An 18,609-nucleotide genomic window follows, 5' to 3' on the forward strand; every position below is an offset into this window, starting at 1 on the left:
CACTCCCACCCCTCTCCCCTCCATTCCTCTCACTCTTTGCCCTTGTTTCACTCCCCCTCTGCACTAACATCGCTGTTACCTCATGCAGAAAGTCACATGGCCCCTGACTGGAGAAAAGTGACTTCAAGCAGAGCCAAGATGGCAGCCTTTTATTTTTATTTATTTATTTATTTTGGGGATTACACAACAACGCTGGTTAAAAGCGTCTTTTTTATGCCTCTTCTCTCCACTCCTTACTGTAAACGAGACCAAAATGGCCGTGTGTGCGGAGGCAGGGAGAGAGAAGGAATGTGTGGGAGATGCTGGGGAGTCTAACATCAGGAAAGGAGGGGTTTTGCAGAGTGGAGATGAGCTGATGTGATGGATGTCACATCTGCTGCAGGCCCCTCAGCATGGCGGCCGAAAGCTGGCATGTGCCACCTAAGCAGGGAGGGGCATGAAGGGGAAAAGAAAGAGATGAGGACTTTCTTAAAGACCAGAGCACATCTTCAGCCCCAATATTAAAGCCACAAAATGGAGGGAATCACTTTGAGGCAGTTTGAACGACTTTGTAAATACAAATCATCACCCTGATTCATACTTTTATGATAAGACTTAATAAATGTCTGTTTGCTGACAGGCCAGAGATCCAATGTGAATGATGCACACAGTGCGCGTGACAGAGAGAATGCAAATCAAGGTAAATGCTGGCAGATGGGAGCCGTTAAAGGAATCAGATGCCATAAAACAGGATTTACAAAGTCCTATTTTACCAGCGGCGCCATGCAGTCATGAAAATATCAGCAGCCGTGTTGATTCATTGCCTTTGAATTAGCAACCAACACTGTGGGCTTAGAGAATTTGTACTTGAGGTGTGACATTGACATTTTTTTTCTTTACATGCCGCCCCTATAAATCAGCTGTGCTAATATTCCTGTCAAATTTAGTACCGTGCCATAGGTGTTTCATTATTCAGTGGAACAGCTCCAACATTAGTCTTTAAATAACTTGACGTACTGCTCCCATCTGTCTCTGCTTGCTAAGCAGCAGAGAAGTACACACCGCACACAGTGTTGCAGTGAGATCAGGGAAAACACCCTTTTCTCCCCCCAGCGCACGTCATTTCATTCTCTACTAGTACTGATAAACTCGGGTAGTGATAAAAAAAAAAAAAAAAACATCTTCATGAAAGTGTTCTCAATCTTTTTCAAAACCCAAGGAACTCGTAGTGCATATCAATAACAATAATCCAAACATAATTTAGTACACCCCCCAAATGCAACAGGAAGGAGGAAACCCGTACAAATCTCTCACTCTCTTGCTCTCTCTTGTTGATTCATTTGGTGTCTCTTAGTGTTTATAATTAGAATCCGTTGCTGACCTTGATAAAAACTCATTCAATGTCTGTAAAAAGATATTCATAATAACTGGATTGTTGTTTTTTTCCTGAATAGTTTTGATTTGGTGCTTTGGAAACTTTATGAGCAAGGATTGTTACCGTGTATGCAGGGTCTCCAGCAGAGGACAGTGTAGCTCCTTGTTTCTCGAGCTTCCACAGAAGTTGGCAATCAATGCATTAAAAGAAAAAACAAAAACAAAAAAAAAACAAAGATTAATGTTGTCAGAACAGCTTTCTCCCTTAATTCCTCATGCATTAGTTATAATGTATTCCATCAGCAGCTTTGTAAATTTAACATTTAAGACTGTGGATTATGAGGAGTATGTAATAGAACGTGTGTGGATGTACAGTATACGCGGTGTGTGTGTGTGTGTGTGTGTGTGTGTGTTGGTGTAAGTAGTAAAATCTTGCTGATGTGGAACATTTCTTTACCTTTACCGCTCAGTGCCTCACCAACACGATTATCAATACTACTCCTAATTTTTCATGAATTTAAGTTTTGTTGTTAGGTAGGGTTAGCCGGCATTTTTTTAAAGTGAGAAAAGGAGATTTCAGCTTGTCAGAGATGGCACCACTGTCCTCTGTTTGAATTGGAATAAGAGAACCTAGCCGGTGCGTCCTGTTAAATCTTAAGGCCATGGTGCTATTGAGAAGCGAACTGATTAAATGTCCATGTTCCAGAAAGTCTTCTCTTTCACAAATTGTGAATCAAGTTCAAATGGCATTAAAATGTACTAAATGGTGAAGATGACCTTGCATGGCCAAGATACCAGCACCGCTAAACCTCTGACCCTAAAATCGCCCCTGGTGACCCTGATGGAGACGGCTGCCCCACCCACTCACCTGTAGACTGAAGATTCTCAAATCGTTATAGTAGCCGTGATCTGATGTGCAGCTTTTCCAGTAAGAGTCCCCGGTGGGCTTCTGATGTATTTACTCGCAGCCTTTCAATAAAACCCACCACTTCACTTTCCTCATCTGCTCTCCTGCTTTATATAATTACACAAACCGACTAAGCGAAGGCCTCAACCAATTGAGCTTAAAACCCACTTAGAGACCACAAAGGCTTTTCTGCTCCTTCAAATCTATTGCTTGTAAACATCAGAGTGGTTATTGATTAAAAGTGAGGTTGCAGATTATATCCTTACATAAGACGAGGCTAGGAAAGGATCAGGACTGTGGTCTAAAAAGGATTTGAGCCATCAGCAGAGTCAATCATTTCCCAAAAGTCTTAACAAAGACGCCTTGAATTAACCAGCCTGATGAATACTCATCACTGTACCGCGCCGTGCAAGCCAGAGCGCTTGATCATACTCCAGACGCCAGGAAGATGAAAGCAAACGCTGTTTTAAGACGGAGAAGGTCAGGACAGTACAAATTAATTTCATCATCATCATTTCATTACGCTGGGATGATGATTAAGACTGAGGAAATGGATTTCATTGCCCGATTCATCCAACAGAACAAATGAAAAGATAAGGCCCCATAATTCATGTGAACATTTTCTTCATCCTACATCAAGTCTGAGTGGTTTTGTTTTGACCAAACTAGGTACCGGTTTATGAAATAAAAAATAATGAAACCACACTATATCAAATTTGAAAACCTAATTAAAATAATTAAAATAAGGCCTTGTAAGAGCTCTGCCATGGCGGAACGATTACGGTTCCTGGCAAATAATAATAGCTAGTTCAAAAATCTTTAAATTCACATGGTTGCATGTGTTATAAGTGTAAAATAAAACAGAAGTGCTCTGCCAAGTCTCATAAGGGGTTTTGATACTACCCCCCACTATTCACAAGAGAAATGAAGGCTGCACCAACAAATTGCAGAAACAGAGTAACATAAAATCACTTAACTGTGTGCTTGATGTTGAGTCTCTGCTGGGCTGTAACAATTTTAATGTTGGTATGATACAGTGAAATTGTAGGAAAAAAATGAGGGGTTGGCAGGATCAGAGAGATCCGCTCTAAAATATGGTGAAAATATTTTTTTCCTTGTTACAAGTAGTTTCCACAAAGCTACGTAAAGTTATTTACCTCTTGTGTGTAGCTCCCGTCTGCCTCATATTTCTGAGGTTTAGGACTCAAATCTAACTTTTCTCAAGGTACTCTGGCTCCCTCCCACATTCCAGATTTTGAGAATTTGAAGACTGTAAATCATCCTTTGGGATGAATATAAATGATTATACACAGAAAAAAAATCTGAAGAAATTATTAGAATCAACATGAATATCTATATGTTTTTACAAACACTTATTAAAAAACACCATCGACTCGGCCCGTATTTCAGATTTGAAAATCAAAAGTGGCCCATAAGGGTAATAATTTGAACACATCAGCTCAGTCCAATCTTTGCCCCCTGTGCAAATGTACCCAGTACCACAAAGTGTTCTGGGGCACCCTCTTGTGTTATGTGAGAGAATCACTGAATTAAGTGTTCAAAGTTTGCCTAATGTTACAGTAGCTTCAATCTGGCATGGTTGCACATTGACTTCACAGTTCTGAGGTTGGGGAATTTGAATCTGGGTTATGAATTAAAAAAAAGTGACTTGCTAAAAAAATATCCACTACTACAAAATATATGCTGAGCTGCATATGTCAGTGTGGTTTATAGTGACAAGCAGAACAATTAAATGCCCTCCCATTAGATGTTAGAAGGTTTGATAAAAACACACAGTCCCAGGGGTTTCAAACTCATTTTTGTCACAAGCCACAGTGTAGTTACAGTTTCCCTTGGGGGGGAGCGAGCGTTATGATTGTGAAACCATACACATTTTTATTCACCTCTTAATATTCTTACATATACTGTATACTGTACAACAAATTGATATATATGTTTTGAAATCAATAATGATAATTTGTTCAACTATTCTTCAAGTTACAGTAACAACATAAGAAAATACGTGCAATATCTCAACGCTATTAATACATGTAACAATTAGAAATTTTGACAAGCATTTTGAAAGTTGACATGTTTAATCTGCTTACACGGGCCACAGAAAATGATGCGGTGGGCCAGATGTGGCCCACGCTCCACAAGTACGACATTGTGGTTGACTATCCACCTGTTGGCCTTATAAAATATAAAATAGAATAAGTTAGAGCTTTCTGTAAATCTCCTCTTAAAAAAGTCCAACTTTGACTCTTGCCAAGTCAATTTATGAGTGAATGGAAACAAAAACATCAGTTCGAGTACTTTTTGTGACATTTTTGTCTGAGGTTGTGCCGTGAGATATTTCTAATGTAAATATGAGCGCTTTGACTTGATAAAGGTTCCAAGTAAAGTGATCGGAGATCATTTCTGTTGTGAAGTGGGGCTATAGAAATACAACAAAGTGTGTGCGTGTGCGGGCGCGTGTTTGTGCCCTTGCGTGCGCGTGTGTTTTAATACGCGCAAAGGGGCGGAGCCTTTTTTTTCATCAAGTAGCGAAAGACTGCCTCCCTTGAACAAAGGGTCCCCAAGTAGTAGTAGCAGCGGTAGATCACTATCATCGCACACATATGTTAATGCATTTCTAAAAATACACTTACACTCAATATCTAAGTACATATAGAGATATTTTTTTAAAACAGTTGTAGGTTGGTGGTTGTAGTATTTTCGCCTGGCTGGCGTCTTATGTGTTGGGACCGTACAAGTGCTTTCCCAAGCCGCGACGGAGCTTGGAGCCTTCGCCGTCCAGCTTCCCCGGCTAGCATCGACGCTAGCTGGCTAGGAGCAACTCCGCCTTTTGGTGGCCTTTTCTCTGCAGGTAATCCCACCTCATAGCGCGCCTCGCATCGTCGCCCACGCGGCCGGCTCACCGCAGCTCAGTAAATACAAGTAATGGGTATTGCGAAAGGATAAGACTGCTAACGGCAATGTAGTAGCTTAGCAATGACATGCGTCGTCCGGTCATGGATGCGGCCCTGCGGCTCCGTTTACACCGAGCCTCGGTGTGTTTGGCGGAGTGTTTGTGTGTGTTCATGTGCGCGCGGCTTCTTGTTTATTACACTTTGTGTAATAACACACCTCCAGGAGGGTCCTTGCCGATGTATTTGTAGTGTTGTTTACAATGTTTTATTTGATTGCGGTCACATTGAGCATCCGTGTGTTCGGACGGCGCTCCATTGTTTGCAACTGTGGTGGGCGGATCCATACAAATCGATAATAAAGATAACGACGTGATAATATGTATCCGTCTCATGAGATCGATATATGAATTTTTGCATCTTATTTTTTTATATTCATCCCAAACTATGGAGGTATCTTATTAGGCGAGTGCATTAATTAATTAATGCATTAATTAATTAATGCACTCACTTAAATTTTACTATATTTACTGTAAATATACGAGACAAAGTCGGTGACTGCAACTTGCAGAGGCAGGCGAGTGAATAAGAGCTCGCTGTCATCCAAGAGAATGGACCCGGTGAAACTTAATTACCACAAGCTTTACCATTTCATTCACTGGTATGTGAAATTGTAAATATGGTGAAATGTTGTAAAACGCAAAACAAGTATATGTGTACTCTGTATACTGTATATGTTTTGCTGGTGGGCGGCTGTCTCTCGCTTGAACCTAGAAATTGATTTTTCGTCTGTCTGAAAGTGTCTGTGCATTTGATGGTCTCTTATTTGCAACGGCTATTTATGTATTAAATTGCCGCAAAACAAATGGTTGAGACTCGCCACTCTTGAAATGTTAGGCCAAAACCCCACACGCTGCGAGTGTGCAGTGTGAAGTTTGGGCTTGCACAGTTTGTCAATCCCGCACCGCACTTGTTGCAATGGAAAAGCCACAAAGGTGGTGGTGTGGTGCCATGCGATGTGCGGCTGGAATCTGTCATGGAAGAGCGGGTCATTTTTCCACTGATCGCACTTGAGAGTTTCCTACAGCTTAATTGGTGTCCAACTGTGGTAGATTCAGGTGATTGTACATGATTTGGAAAGGCACATTTGTCTATATAAGGTCCCCCCAGGTGATAGTGCATGCCAGAGCACAATTGAAGCATTATGACTGTCTGTAGACCTCTGAGTCACGATTGAATCGACGCACAAATCAAGGGAAGGGTACAGAAAAATTTCTGGTGCGTTGAAGGTTCAAATGAGCACTATGTCCTCCATCATTTCTAAATTGAAAACAAAAAATCCAAACCAGCAGGGTGATGTAATTTGAAGAAAATATTGATGGAATGAAATCTGCCAGAAAAATCACAATATGACCTTTTCTTGAATTTGTTTAGTTCTAGCTTGTGGTAATAAATGTTTGTAATAAAATCTTTTTGTTTCATTTAACAGTAATATTGATTTTTCAATTTGTAAACGTTGACAATTAACAAAACAACATCATGAATTTAGAACAAATGTGGGAGTTGCCCCCAGACAATGCCGTCCTCCCTTTCAGATATCGCCTGCGACTGCCAGCACCGAGAAGTCCATCTGCCCCCGCCTGAATCAAATCATTCTGGAAAGTGTGCGGCTTCGCGGCAGCAAAGTCTCGTTCGCTTCCAACCTGGAAATATATTTTCAGCGTTTGTGAAAGCCTGTGGGAGTGGGCCACTTGAGAGTACGCAGGTGTGCATGCATTGCTGTGTTGAAGTGCACTGTGGAAAATCACCAACTTTTCTTCTGTATAGTTCCAACTGAGAAAGATTTGTATCAAAGAAAAGTACCACTTTGTGGCCCACCCCTACTAAAAAGTACTTACAGCCTTTTTTCACTCATGGGGTCCAACCTGAATTTGTGTCTAAGTCGCTAACGTATACTCACTAGTCAATATTGCACCCTGTTCATAACCTCGAAACCTCACATCAGTACCGTTGTAAAGTGAAGACCGCCTCTTTACGGCTCTGATCGTGGATGGAAAAATGGTGTATAATTGCTGGCTTTGACTGTATTTGCAGTGTAGAAGTGGTTTTGGACTAACATCAAAAATCAAGCTTTTGCTGCCCCGTCAGTGAGAAGATTAAACAAGTAGAACCCAACAAGACAGTGTCGCAGTCATCCCCATGTTGGTTTTAATCTGGCACCGCTGCCTTTTAAACGGCAAGCTCAGAGTGACACACTGTTTGCACGTAAATTGTGACTATTTCAATTAACTATGCGTCACCTCAGGTGCAGCATGTTCATGCCCCACATAAGAATATCACCAACAAGCAGGCCCGAGTGATCCAACGGTCTACTGCGGCGCCATAATTAATGTCTAATGAAAACATGTGTGGAGAGAGTGGCTGGCTCTAATGAGGCAGAGGCAGACAGACTCATGTTTCTAAGGAATGAAACCCCCCCCCCCCCAAACACCCTCTCCTGTTATCCCACTCTGCCGCTGTCTACTAGAGTTTAAGATATCATTAGTTGGACCACTGCCTGTGTGAGGTCTCACAGAATAGATGTGTTCCCATGAATGCTTTCTCTGGCCAGACAAGGGTTAACAACAGAGAGGCCGGGTGGGTTGTGGGGGATGGGTTTTGGAGGGGGGGGGGATTTGTACACATAGCGCAGATGGTGATGGGCGCTCTTTGAAGGGAGGGATCCCTACATCAGTGTGGATGCTACAAGAACCGGCCAGATCATGTTTGTTTTTCTTGTCCATTTAGCAGATTGAAGATGCATTAGGTAATGAAAGCAGCCTGCAAAGGCTAGCTGGGGTGGTGGCAGGGAGGGTGGATTCTGGGGGAATTAAAAAAAAAAACAACAAAAAAAACATTTCAGACTGCGTACTTTTATTGGAGCTAAACGCAACAAAACAGCAAGAGTTGGATTACTTGTGGATGATGTTGTGATTTGAATGCATCTACATCAAAGCAATCTTCTCTAAATCTTTCCTCTTGTATCCACACCCGCCCCTGCCTCTCTTTCTGTCTCGCTGTCTGTCACTCGGTCTCTGCGCAGGCTGTTCGTCAAAGTCATTCAAGCTGTACTCTCCCAAGGAACCCCCCAACGGCGGAAGCTTTCCACCTTTCCACCCAGGCGCTATGCTGGACCGAGATGTGGGGTAAGTCTCCTTGAACCACACCAGGGTTTTTCCCGGCTAATATTGAGGCAGAGGTGGTACCATCCTTACCATGCACCATGCCGTGCACGTATTCTGTAAATTCAACGGACTCACTTTCTTTTACAGGAAACATACTTTAAGTTAAGAGTTCCAATAAGAATGACTATTATCATGTTCAAGTACTAAATCATTAAAACTTGCAGAGGAGAATGATGGGCTCATAGTTTGTGTTGGTGGCACTTTTGTTTGAGACACTCATAGATTATTTTGAAGGAGCCTGTAAGCGCCCTGTGGCCCATATTCACGATGCTGCAGCAGCACGCTGCAGTACCCTCAGTAAAAAAACAAAAAAAAAAATTCTGAAACTATCAAAACTATATTATTTGAGTTTTTTGACTGTGTTTAACTGAGTGTTTTGAGGTACACTAATCCCTCATTTATCGCGGGAGTTATGTTCCAAAAAGAACCTGCGAGTGAAATCAATGAAGTTGTCATCTACGGATACAATACAATACTGTATTGAATGAAACCAAAGATAAAACCTTTTTTCAGGCACGGGCATTAAAAAAACTCGAAACTTTTTCTTATAAACAACTGAAAGTTTTTAGAAATACTGTACAGAACGTTTTGGCGACATTGTGGGTTTTGTCGTGGAAAGAATGTATACGGCGATGGGCTGCGGAGACTGTTGACATTATCTATCTATCTAGGTAGCTAGCTACCTAGCTAGCTATATGTAAAACATAAATTTATATTTACATATCAGTTTATTTGCTAATTTTACACAAACATTGTACCTTACTTCATGAAAGATGAGACAGCATTTCAAGTCATTTGAAGCAGACTAAATGTATTTTAATGTTCCTAGGGCTCATAACAGAACATAAATGGGTCATAATATGCATGAACCTCACAATGATGAAGCAGCTCTCATTCCTGAATTGAATCTGATGATTCTGATAGTTTTTTGGTGTGTCTACTGTCAGGCCCACACCCATGTATCCCCCGTCATACATGGAACCAGGAATGGGGTGAGTTCAGAGCCTTGCAAATAAAGAAGGAATTCTTGGTGTCGTCAATGTGGACTTAACATTTTTGCCGACAAAGACTAACATTGTAAATCTCCTGTAATTACTCGGCTTACGCATGTGTGTGCGTATGTACTGTGGGATTTGACATCAGTGCAGCTTGAACTTCATACCGAGTGTTGAATTTCCCATTTCCTGCCGCAGGAGACCCACACCGTATGGAAACCAGACAGACTATCGCATGTATGAGCTGAACAAAAGGCTACAGAATTGGACAGAGGTGAGAGATGTCATGCAATTTATTTGGAGAGATTTAGAAGCTCAACAAACACACCCGGCCGGCTCTTTTAATTTTCCAGGCCTTTTTAATACCACTCTGAGCTGTGCATGTACCGCGGCTATGTTTTTAACATTTACCTCCCAGCTGCCATTTATTGGTGGCTTACCATGGCAAGATGAGAGTGCGAGATGAATCCAGAACCCTCTCGACTTAATTTACATTCAGGCTCTAATAGGATTATCTGATCAACCTGGTTAAAATGTAATTGAAGTGCCAACTGTTTAAATGCCCGAGCGCCCAGCTGAGTTGGTGGTAATGAGACGCACATTTTCTCCTAGTGTCTGCAGACGCGGCAACGAACACATGCATGTTAATCTCTGCTCATCAGAAGGATTTTAGATTCAGTGTACTGAAATTCCGTGTTCAGCAAAATTTAAGAAAACACATGTGGACTTATTTAATACATTTCCATTTTCAACTTGCGTCCGAAATTAGATGGGATGAGTTTTGTTGTCTTGTGGTCATATGCAGCAAGTAAACTATGAATTATGACTAAGGATTGCCAAGTTGTCTGTGGTTCCTCTTTCAGGATTGTGACAATTTGTGGTGGGATGCATTCACCACAGAGTTTTTCGAGGACGACGCGATGCTTACCATAACTTTCTGCCTTGAAGATGGACCCAAACGATACAGTAAGTTTAAGGCCTGCCGCATACCGAGCGACGTAGCCAAACCCGAATTGTCGCGCACTGTGTGGAGCTCAGCAAGTAGTTTTCATGAGTCCCTGACCGTCAACCACAGAGAAGGTGTCAACAATCCTGCCAAATATGAATCATAAAAAGAATTTCCAAGTATACAAAATGAGCCTTCGAAACTGTGACCCATGAAAGTGAAAATGAACAGCTCTTGTGTTTGTTGTTTTCGTATAGCTCATCCGTGACCCAAATCAGAAACACTACAGAGAATAGGGGTTGTGAAACTATATTTTGACTGTTATATCATTATTATTATGAACGCGCTGATAATTATTTTTTAAAATAATATCCTGTACTACAATAATTTTTGCAAGTGTTTTTGTCCATATGTCATAAACGGACCCCCCCCCCCCACTAGACAGTGATGTCTTCTTTTTTCTTTTAGCCATTGGTAGGACGTTGATTCCGAGATATTTTCGAAGCATCTTTGAGGGTGGGGCAACAGAGCTCTTCTACAATTTGAAGCATCCGAAGGAATCCTTCCACAGTAACTTTGTGTCTCTCGACTGTGACCAGTGCACCATGGTCACCCAGAACGGCAAACCCATGTTCACACAGGTCTGGCAAGTCTTTTTACAGCCTTTCTTTTGTGGACTACTCAGTATAACTTATTTTGGGGTCTCCCTAACAAGGTTTGCGTGGAGGGTCGTCTGTACCTCGAGTTCATGTTTGATGACATGATGAGAATCAAGACGTGGCACTTCAGCATCAGACAACACCGAGAGGTCCTCCCCAGAAGCATCCTGGCCATGCATGTGAGTGCTCAACCTAAATACCCCAAACATCATGCATTTACAGTTGTTGCCGTACCCTTAAATTCCACTTCTGATGTTGTCCGTTATGTGCTTGCAGGATCCTCAGATGCTGGATCAACTGGCTAAAAATATCACCAGATGTGGGCTGTCCAACTCCACTCTCAACTACCTCCGTGTAAGGAAGTTTGCCCTTAATAGTGCTCATCACTGCTAGATTAATACAGTGGAATGTCCACAGACGAAGCCCTAAAACGGGTCAGTTTTTCTAGAAAACTGCCTCAAAACGCAAACAAAACTCATGCGTGATGTCAGCAAATCTTGTAAAATTTCAGCAAGCAAGGCTAAGTTCTACTCGTGTTTTGCTTTTTCTAGAGCTGGGCGATAGGGAAAAATAATCTGTTGCAATATAGGCCATTCTATAGAACGATATGCCACGATATAGTTTGAGTTATTCTTTAAAAAAAAAAAGTAACCTATTATGACTGGTTACCTTTTATCTCTTTATTTTGAAGTGACATTAAACAGACCTGCATCAAATGAAAAATACATCCAGTAGTGCTGCTATATAAAATGATCAAATGCAAACAAAAGCGCAGTAGCACACATTTTTGCACAAAAGGCATATAAAATAATGTTTCTGACAGAAATTGATTCAAAATAAAAAAATAATTCATCAAAAGCTGAGCCCAACTGCAATGTAATTTTGAGAATAATTTATTGTGCTGATCTAAAAAGTCAAAATCAAAACTCAGGACTTTTGTGACAAATCACATTAGCAATGTATTCAATATACTATCCATCCATTTTCTGAATCCTCAGTAATATACTTATAATCTTGTTGGCCACTCCTCCTGACTGATGTGCGGGATGCCCTAACGAACATAGCAGTCGTTTCCTGTTGTGTGCGTAGCAATATTTTGTATAATTTTCTCGCCAGACGCTTGTTAAATTGCTTACTATTTTGCTGTTCTAAGATGGATACTCTCCGCTCTAACACGGTTCCAGTGAAAACAGAAAATGTTACTTTATCACCCAAGCACTTAATTCAGGTCTTTCACAATAACATTAGGTTAGCTTAGCAATTAGCGTGGCTTCTCCGTCTTTCTCTCAGTTAATTACTCCTTGTAATCCTTTCGTGAGAACAATACTTGTAAGAAGTGTAGCTTATTCGGCGCCATGGAGGCTGTGATTACTGTCTCAAGAGCTAAAGAGCAACATGATTTCTGCGCATTAGTAGCCAGCTGAAGTTTATTGCTAGCTCGGTGCTGGGGGCGTAAGTAGCACAGAGCTTTCTCCCTTCTATGACGACCTGCGGGAGGGGACGTGAGTCCAGTGAAGCCTTTCTGAAACCGTGGTTCAATTATAAGAAAACCTTCAAAATCTGTGATTCTCAGTTTTATGCTTTGTGTTTTGGTAAGGGTCAAAATGCAAACTGCGATGCGTAGAGTAGTACCAAGCATGCCAAGAGGTGGCTTTTTTTTTTTTTTTTTTTTTTGTAAATAGTTGTTAATAATTACGAGTTTGTCGTTGGTTGATTCTTTCCCAAAGTCGTCCAATTCATTATTTGCGTTCACCCGCCTTGTTATTTATTTATTTTTATTGACACCTCACTTTATGTATGATGATTCAATTGCCGATGTTGTTCAATCTGCCACCTGGTGGCGTTTGTGTGGCATAAGAATGGTGAGTGAAAGCTTTTGCCCATCAAATCATGTTTCATCTGCTGTCCTCAATAATAGAGTGGAGTGTAATCAGCTATGAATAACACATTAGCAAGTCAAGTGCCTCGAGAGGAAAACATACAACAACCACACAGTAAGCACACACATGTCCGAAAACTGGAAACGGGTCCAACATCAGAGTGTGACCTCACAAATGCAATCGTGAGGTCATAATTCTGGAAGAATGGTCAAAATTTTCCATCAACACACTTGTAAATCTTGTGGGAAAAGCCTTACCGGAAGAGTTGAAGCTGTCAAGAGTGGACTGACGTTATATTAAATGCTGTGGGTTAAGAATGGGAAGTGGCTGAGATTACTTTTCCGTGTAGATAAATGAATTTGGTGAATGTGAATTTCTGATTATGGTTCTTAAAAGATTAGCTTGTACACTTAATAAGGTTATGTAATGCTGATAAATTGGTGAAAGTGTTAAACGTTGACCAGCACCACATAACTGAGGGTGTTCGACTTTGGAGGTACCACTGTAATGGGCTTAGCTGTACATATAACAATCCAGATTTTTTTGTTATTAATGATGTCCTAAAAATGTTACCCTCTTAAGCTGTGTGTGATATTGGAGCCCATGCAAGAACTGATGTCAAGACACAAGACTTACAGTTTGAGCCCCCGAGACTGCCTGAAGACTTGCCTCTTCCAAAAGTGGCAGAGGATGGTCGCACCCCCAGGTACAAAAGAAAAAAAAAAACCTAGCTGTAACCAAAATTGTAATAGAAGTCAATAGAAGCTCACGGTCTCCCTTTTGTACGCGCTTATAGCCGAGCCTGCTAGACAAGCGCCCAACAAGCGGCGAAAAAGGAAGGTGTCAGGCGGCAGCAATGTGAGCTCCGGCGGGGGCAGCAATAACAACAGCAACAGCAAAAAGAAGAGCCCAGCCAACAGCTTCTCCCTCTCCAACCAGGTACCCGTTAGCATGGCATCTACTTCACCTATAGGTGCAGCAACAAAGGTCCGCTGAAGGTTGTGATGAAGATGGAAGCGTAGAGCTCACCTGGAGGTGGGCTTGGTATTGTGCAGAGGACTGGGGTACGGTAGCAGTGGGCAGTCACAGTCGCTTTCGTGTGTGTGTGTGTGTGTGTGTTTTTTTCTTTTTATTGGGAGAGGGGGCGTGTTGCTTTGGTTTGACGGATTAAGGTTCACATGAGCCACACACAGGGTTGGTTGTTGAGACCCGAGGTGGAATGAACCCCTTTATTCAAACATTAATGATTGTATTACTTGCATAGTTTTAGAAACAAGTTTATCATTGAGAATTCTTTAAAATATATTTTAAGTTTGGGGTACAAGGTTGAGAATGTTTGCAGCGCCATGTTGGAGGAGTAGCTAGCTGGCTTCATAGTGAACAGCAGCATGATGGAAGATTGTTGTGGAGGGTCCCACAGGTTGGCAAGGCTCCTAATGGTGTTGACGTCTGAGGAAGCAGGATTGTAAATTTGCCGAGGTGATGCAGAGAAAAGTCCGCATCACTATTGTCTGACAATCACTTTCAACATGACAGGGCAAGCCTCAAGGGCCTTTCTACCTGGTCTGATGCAATCCCCAAAAGGGGAACATTTTCCCTGTTGACTTCATGGTTGGCACATTTTACTCGCAGTTCTGAGGTTTTGGGGTTCCAATCCCAGCTGAGGCCTTCCTTTTAGGAGTGGGTTTGCTGCCATTACATCAGTTTCCTTCCGCATTTCAAAACTTGCACATTAGATTGATGGAAGACTGAATTGTCCATAGGTGTTAATGTGAACTTGAATGGTTTTTGGCCTCTCCCATATGTTCGTTGGGATTGGCTGGCAACCATGTCCAGGCCCTCCCCGGGCTCTCGCCCACAGTCAGCTGGGATAGGCTCCAGGCTCCATGAGAAGTGGAATAGAAAGAAGATGGATGGATGGAAGCATTTAGCACCCACCGCCGGCCCCCTTATACAGAATAAGTGAGACAGCCAGAAATATTAGGCCTCTTACACACAGTGTGCACATTGGCCAAAAACATACCACGCGATAGAGAACACGTCCATTCAGACAGCCGTTCTGCCCGCCGTCCCCCCCTTGTCTAAAGGGGATAATATGTGCCGGCCCTTACTGTCCCCTTTAGGACGTGATGATGGTGGGAGAACCCACCCTGATGGGAGGGGAGTTTGGTGACGAGGATGAGCGTCTGATCACGCGACTGGAGAACACACAGTTGGACGGGGCCAACGGCCTGGAGGATGAGGACTGTTTCAGCAGCTCGCCAGCATTGAGATCACACTCGCCCTGGAACAGCAAGCCCCCCTCCAGTCAGGACAGCAAGAATGACAACTCCCAGTTGTCTCAGTAAACTATAAACGGAGGCAGGAGGGTGCGGGGAAGGCAGTTATTTTGTTAATTCAAAGATGGCTGCTGCATGACTGAAGATGGAGGGGTGTTCCTTCATGGACTAGACCAAGGTGGGCAAAATATGGCCCCTGGGCCCTCCAACTCTTTAATCTGGCCCACCGAGCAAGAATGTAGACCCCCCCCCCCCCCAAAAAAAATTGGCGAACTAAAATTTATTTATTTTGAGTCATTTATGTCAGTGTTAAATAATTTCGAGGGTTCGACGGAGCATATCCCAACTGGCTTTGGGCAAAAAGCGGATTACACCCAGAACTGGCCGACAGTCAGTCACAGAGCACTTATAGCCATTCACAATCACATTCGCACCGTCCCTGGACGGATTTACATCGAGAGTATTTTTTATGACTCCGATTGAAACCATTCCAAATGTAGATCTTGGGTCACCTGTTGACAATACACTGCCTTGATTAGAGCGGACGTGTGATACGAGATAGATGCAAACACGTTGTTTATCAAGATGGAGTTCATTTGTTGAATTAGTACAATAGTTGTGATCGTTTTAACATTTTTATCGATGCAACCTCTTGATTTAAAAACAAGTTACAAGTACTTTAAAACATTTTCCTCCATTGCAGAAGACCATAGCGCCTCTCTACACCTGATTAAAAATAGGAATAGGTAAAAAAAATGGAATAATATTCTATTGGGTAATTGGTTAATGGTTAAATTAATTAAAAAGTAACATTTGCAAATTAGGCTGAATACCTGTTTTCAAAAACACACCAATTAGTAAAAAAGGATCAATGCATGTATTTAACATTATTTCGAAACCATATTCTATATTATATGATAATATCTAAACATGAGTTATTTTTCTTTTTCACCAGCTCCAAAGGACTGTGTCCATATTAAAAATCAAATGTGGCCCTTAAGCACAAAGTTTGCCCACCCTTGGACTACTGCAGACGGTCACATGGTCCCTCACATTGCATTTGGTCAGTGGTGCTCAAGCCCAGCCCTCGTCAGCCCAGATGCATCCGGCGGCGGGCCTGTGTGTTTAGCACGTGCGAGCTCACTGTGGCGTTTCAGCCACAGATGTGCCTTAGTCCGGAGCGCTCGCCACGGCTGGCTTGCTCCGTGGGTTCTTGTTCCAACCTCGGGTCTCTCGGACGAGTGTCCACCTCGGCGGTGGCTCTGCCGCACTATTTCTGTCGTGCTTATGTCACAGGAAAAAGAAATAATGTCATTTTTTTGTTTGTTTGTGTTGCAGGCTGCAGAAAAAAATGTGTGTGCATTCTTTTTAGTTTCGGAATTCCTCATTCGCTTCATAAAACTCAATTATTTGTTTTTGTAGGACCTGGTTGGAACAAAAACCTGTACAGTGCCGGAGCTTGAGGACCGGAGTTGAGAACCACTACGCAATCTCTATCACCTCCAACACACACACACACACACACACACACACACACACGCACTCACACACACACACACGCACTCACACACACACACAATCTCTGTTTCATACAACATCCAACATTTGGGTACAGCAGAACTGTGGTACGCAGCATGTCTGGACAAGATTCGACAGGAGTGTGTTTTGATTTTCTTTCCTTTTAATGTAAAGAAAAAAAAATATCCCAGAAATATTTTATGCACTGTTTTCACCATTAACTCCAATCTATTTTTCTTATTGACTGTGTTCTTTTTTTTCTCCCTTTCCCTCTTTATTGCTGATGTAAGAAGTGAAAACCATCTGAACCTTGCAGTATATTCATGTATAAATATTTGCTGTTAAACCTTTCTTCTTGTGATGGTAATAATGTGAATCGATATAGAATCCTCCATCTTGTGTCACACTGTCAGTCAATCAAGGCCAGTGATTTGAATGCTCTGATAACATGGTGGATGGCAGGGATGGGGACACTTTAGCCGATGGGATGCAATTAAAAAATATATCACAATGGGCAAACACACAGGATCATTGAACAACAAAATTGGCAAATGCTCATTGTGATGAACCTTGTTTTCATTGTCACATTTTTTTTTTTTTCCATTTCGATCGGCGTTTTTTTGGACCATCCAACAGGCAAAAGGTTCCCCACTCCTTTGGTACGATAGGAAGGCCTGCTTTGTATTCGCTGTCTCATTGTCATCTTCAATTCTACCTGGGGGGTACTCTCTTCTAACAGGGAATAGAAAACAGCCCAAATTTGCTACTCATATATTTTAACAACACATTTTGACACCATTGTAAAATAAGAAGAGGAAAAAAACCCTTTTGTATTAAGTTTCCCAGAACCGTTTTTAATCCCAATTAAAGAAAGCTGCAGACCAAGGAGCTCCATGTAAAGAATCTTTCGATATCAACTACACTGCGCTATTTGGTTTTCATGAAGAAACATTTTCTTGGCTTTACTTCTCATGTGTGTGTCTGTGCTTGTATATTTTTAGCTAGTCCTTTCTGTAAAGGTTATTCTATGTATCCCTCTCCTAGAACTATAAGAATCCCAATTTAATGTAAAGAGATAAAAAAAGCCTCTTTAAAGTTTTGTTTTGAAATGTGATTTTTAATGGTACAATCACAGATACTACAATTGCGGCCTCATTTTAGCAAACTGTATTTATTTTTCTATGTACTGACATGCTGTTTTTAGTCCAATCCACTTGTACAGTGCTCAAGAATAACCAGCAGAGTTTTTAATGGCTGCTGGGTCAGTAAATGCTGAAAGAGGTCTTTTTTTTTTTTTTTGGTCATACAACGCCCAAGTAAATACAGTCTGATTATTCACACACGCACAAAAATAACTTTTCTTTGCTGTTGTAGTTTCTCGGTCCATCTGAATCATGTATCAGATGTACAAATAAAATAATCAGTTAGATGACTTTATGATCACAACGTTGTCTTTATTTACACTTCAGTTTCACCAATATATTTTAAGATGCATTCTGCAAATGCATAAGGATCTTATGGTGAACGGTGAGATAGTGTGGCACCCGTGTCTAGAGTAGTAGTAGTGTTTGCTTTGTATTCTGAAAACAGGCTACTGCATCACTCTCCAGCAGGAGTCTCCAACCTTTTTGAAACAGAGCTACTTCAGGGGAACTGATTCATGCAAAGGGCAAACAGTTTGACACACTTATGAAATAACATGTTGGCTCTAATTACCTCTAAGAATATAATCATGTTATTAATAATTCATATTTATTTGAAGACACCGATTGTGTTAATTTCTTCCAATAATTAGGGAATACATGTATATGCAACACGTTCTATAAATCTGCCAGTGTTCGAATTTTTGGTATTTATTTTTTTGAGGCGGTGGTGCCTGAACTGACGACGCCCTGTACTAAACTCCCATCTTTTTGTTATATGACGTGTAACAGAATAC

At 41.6% G+C, this 18,609-nt stretch overlaps 1 protein-coding gene across 3 annotated transcripts; it reads left to right on the forward strand.

Moving 5' to 3' along the window:
* Positions 1-4,811: 4,811 nt before the first annotated feature.
* Positions 4,812-18,103, forward strand: LOC109512683 (LIM domain-binding protein 1-A-like). 3 transcript variants are annotated; one of them, XM_019864588.1, is made up of 12 exons: positions 4,812-5,129; positions 8,252-8,354; positions 9,341-9,385; positions 9,587-9,662; positions 10,252-10,354; positions 10,803-10,975; positions 11,050-11,172; positions 11,270-11,347; positions 13,456-13,579; positions 13,670-13,812; positions 14,997-15,330; positions 16,575-18,103. In XM_019864588.1, the coding sequence occupies exons 1-11, from the start codon at positions 4,997-4,999 to the stop codon at positions 15,219-15,221; spliced, it is 1,326 nt and encodes a 441-aa protein (XP_019720147.1). In that variant the 5' UTR covers positions 4,812-4,996; the 3' UTR covers positions 15,222-15,330; positions 16,575-18,103. The 3 variants fall into 3 exon arrangements, with proteins under 3 accessions (XP_019720147.1, XP_019720149.1, XP_019720148.1); XM_019864590.1 differs by lacking the exon at positions 14,997-15,330 and having other exon boundaries at positions 4,815-5,129; positions 16,575-16,682; positions 16,717-18,103; XM_019864589.1 differs by lacking the exon at positions 14,997-15,330 and having other exon boundaries at positions 4,815-5,129.
* The last annotated feature ends 506 nt before the right edge of the window (positions 18,104-18,609 follow it).

Source organism: Hippocampus comes, unplaced genomic scaffold, assembly GCF_001891065.2.
Source record: "Hippocampus comes isolate QL1 unplaced genomic scaffold, H_comes_QL1_v1.1 scaffold108, whole genome shotgun sequence".
In the NCBI taxonomy this organism is placed as follows: domain Eukaryota; kingdom Metazoa; phylum Chordata; class Actinopteri; order Syngnathiformes; family Syngnathidae; genus Hippocampus; species Hippocampus comes.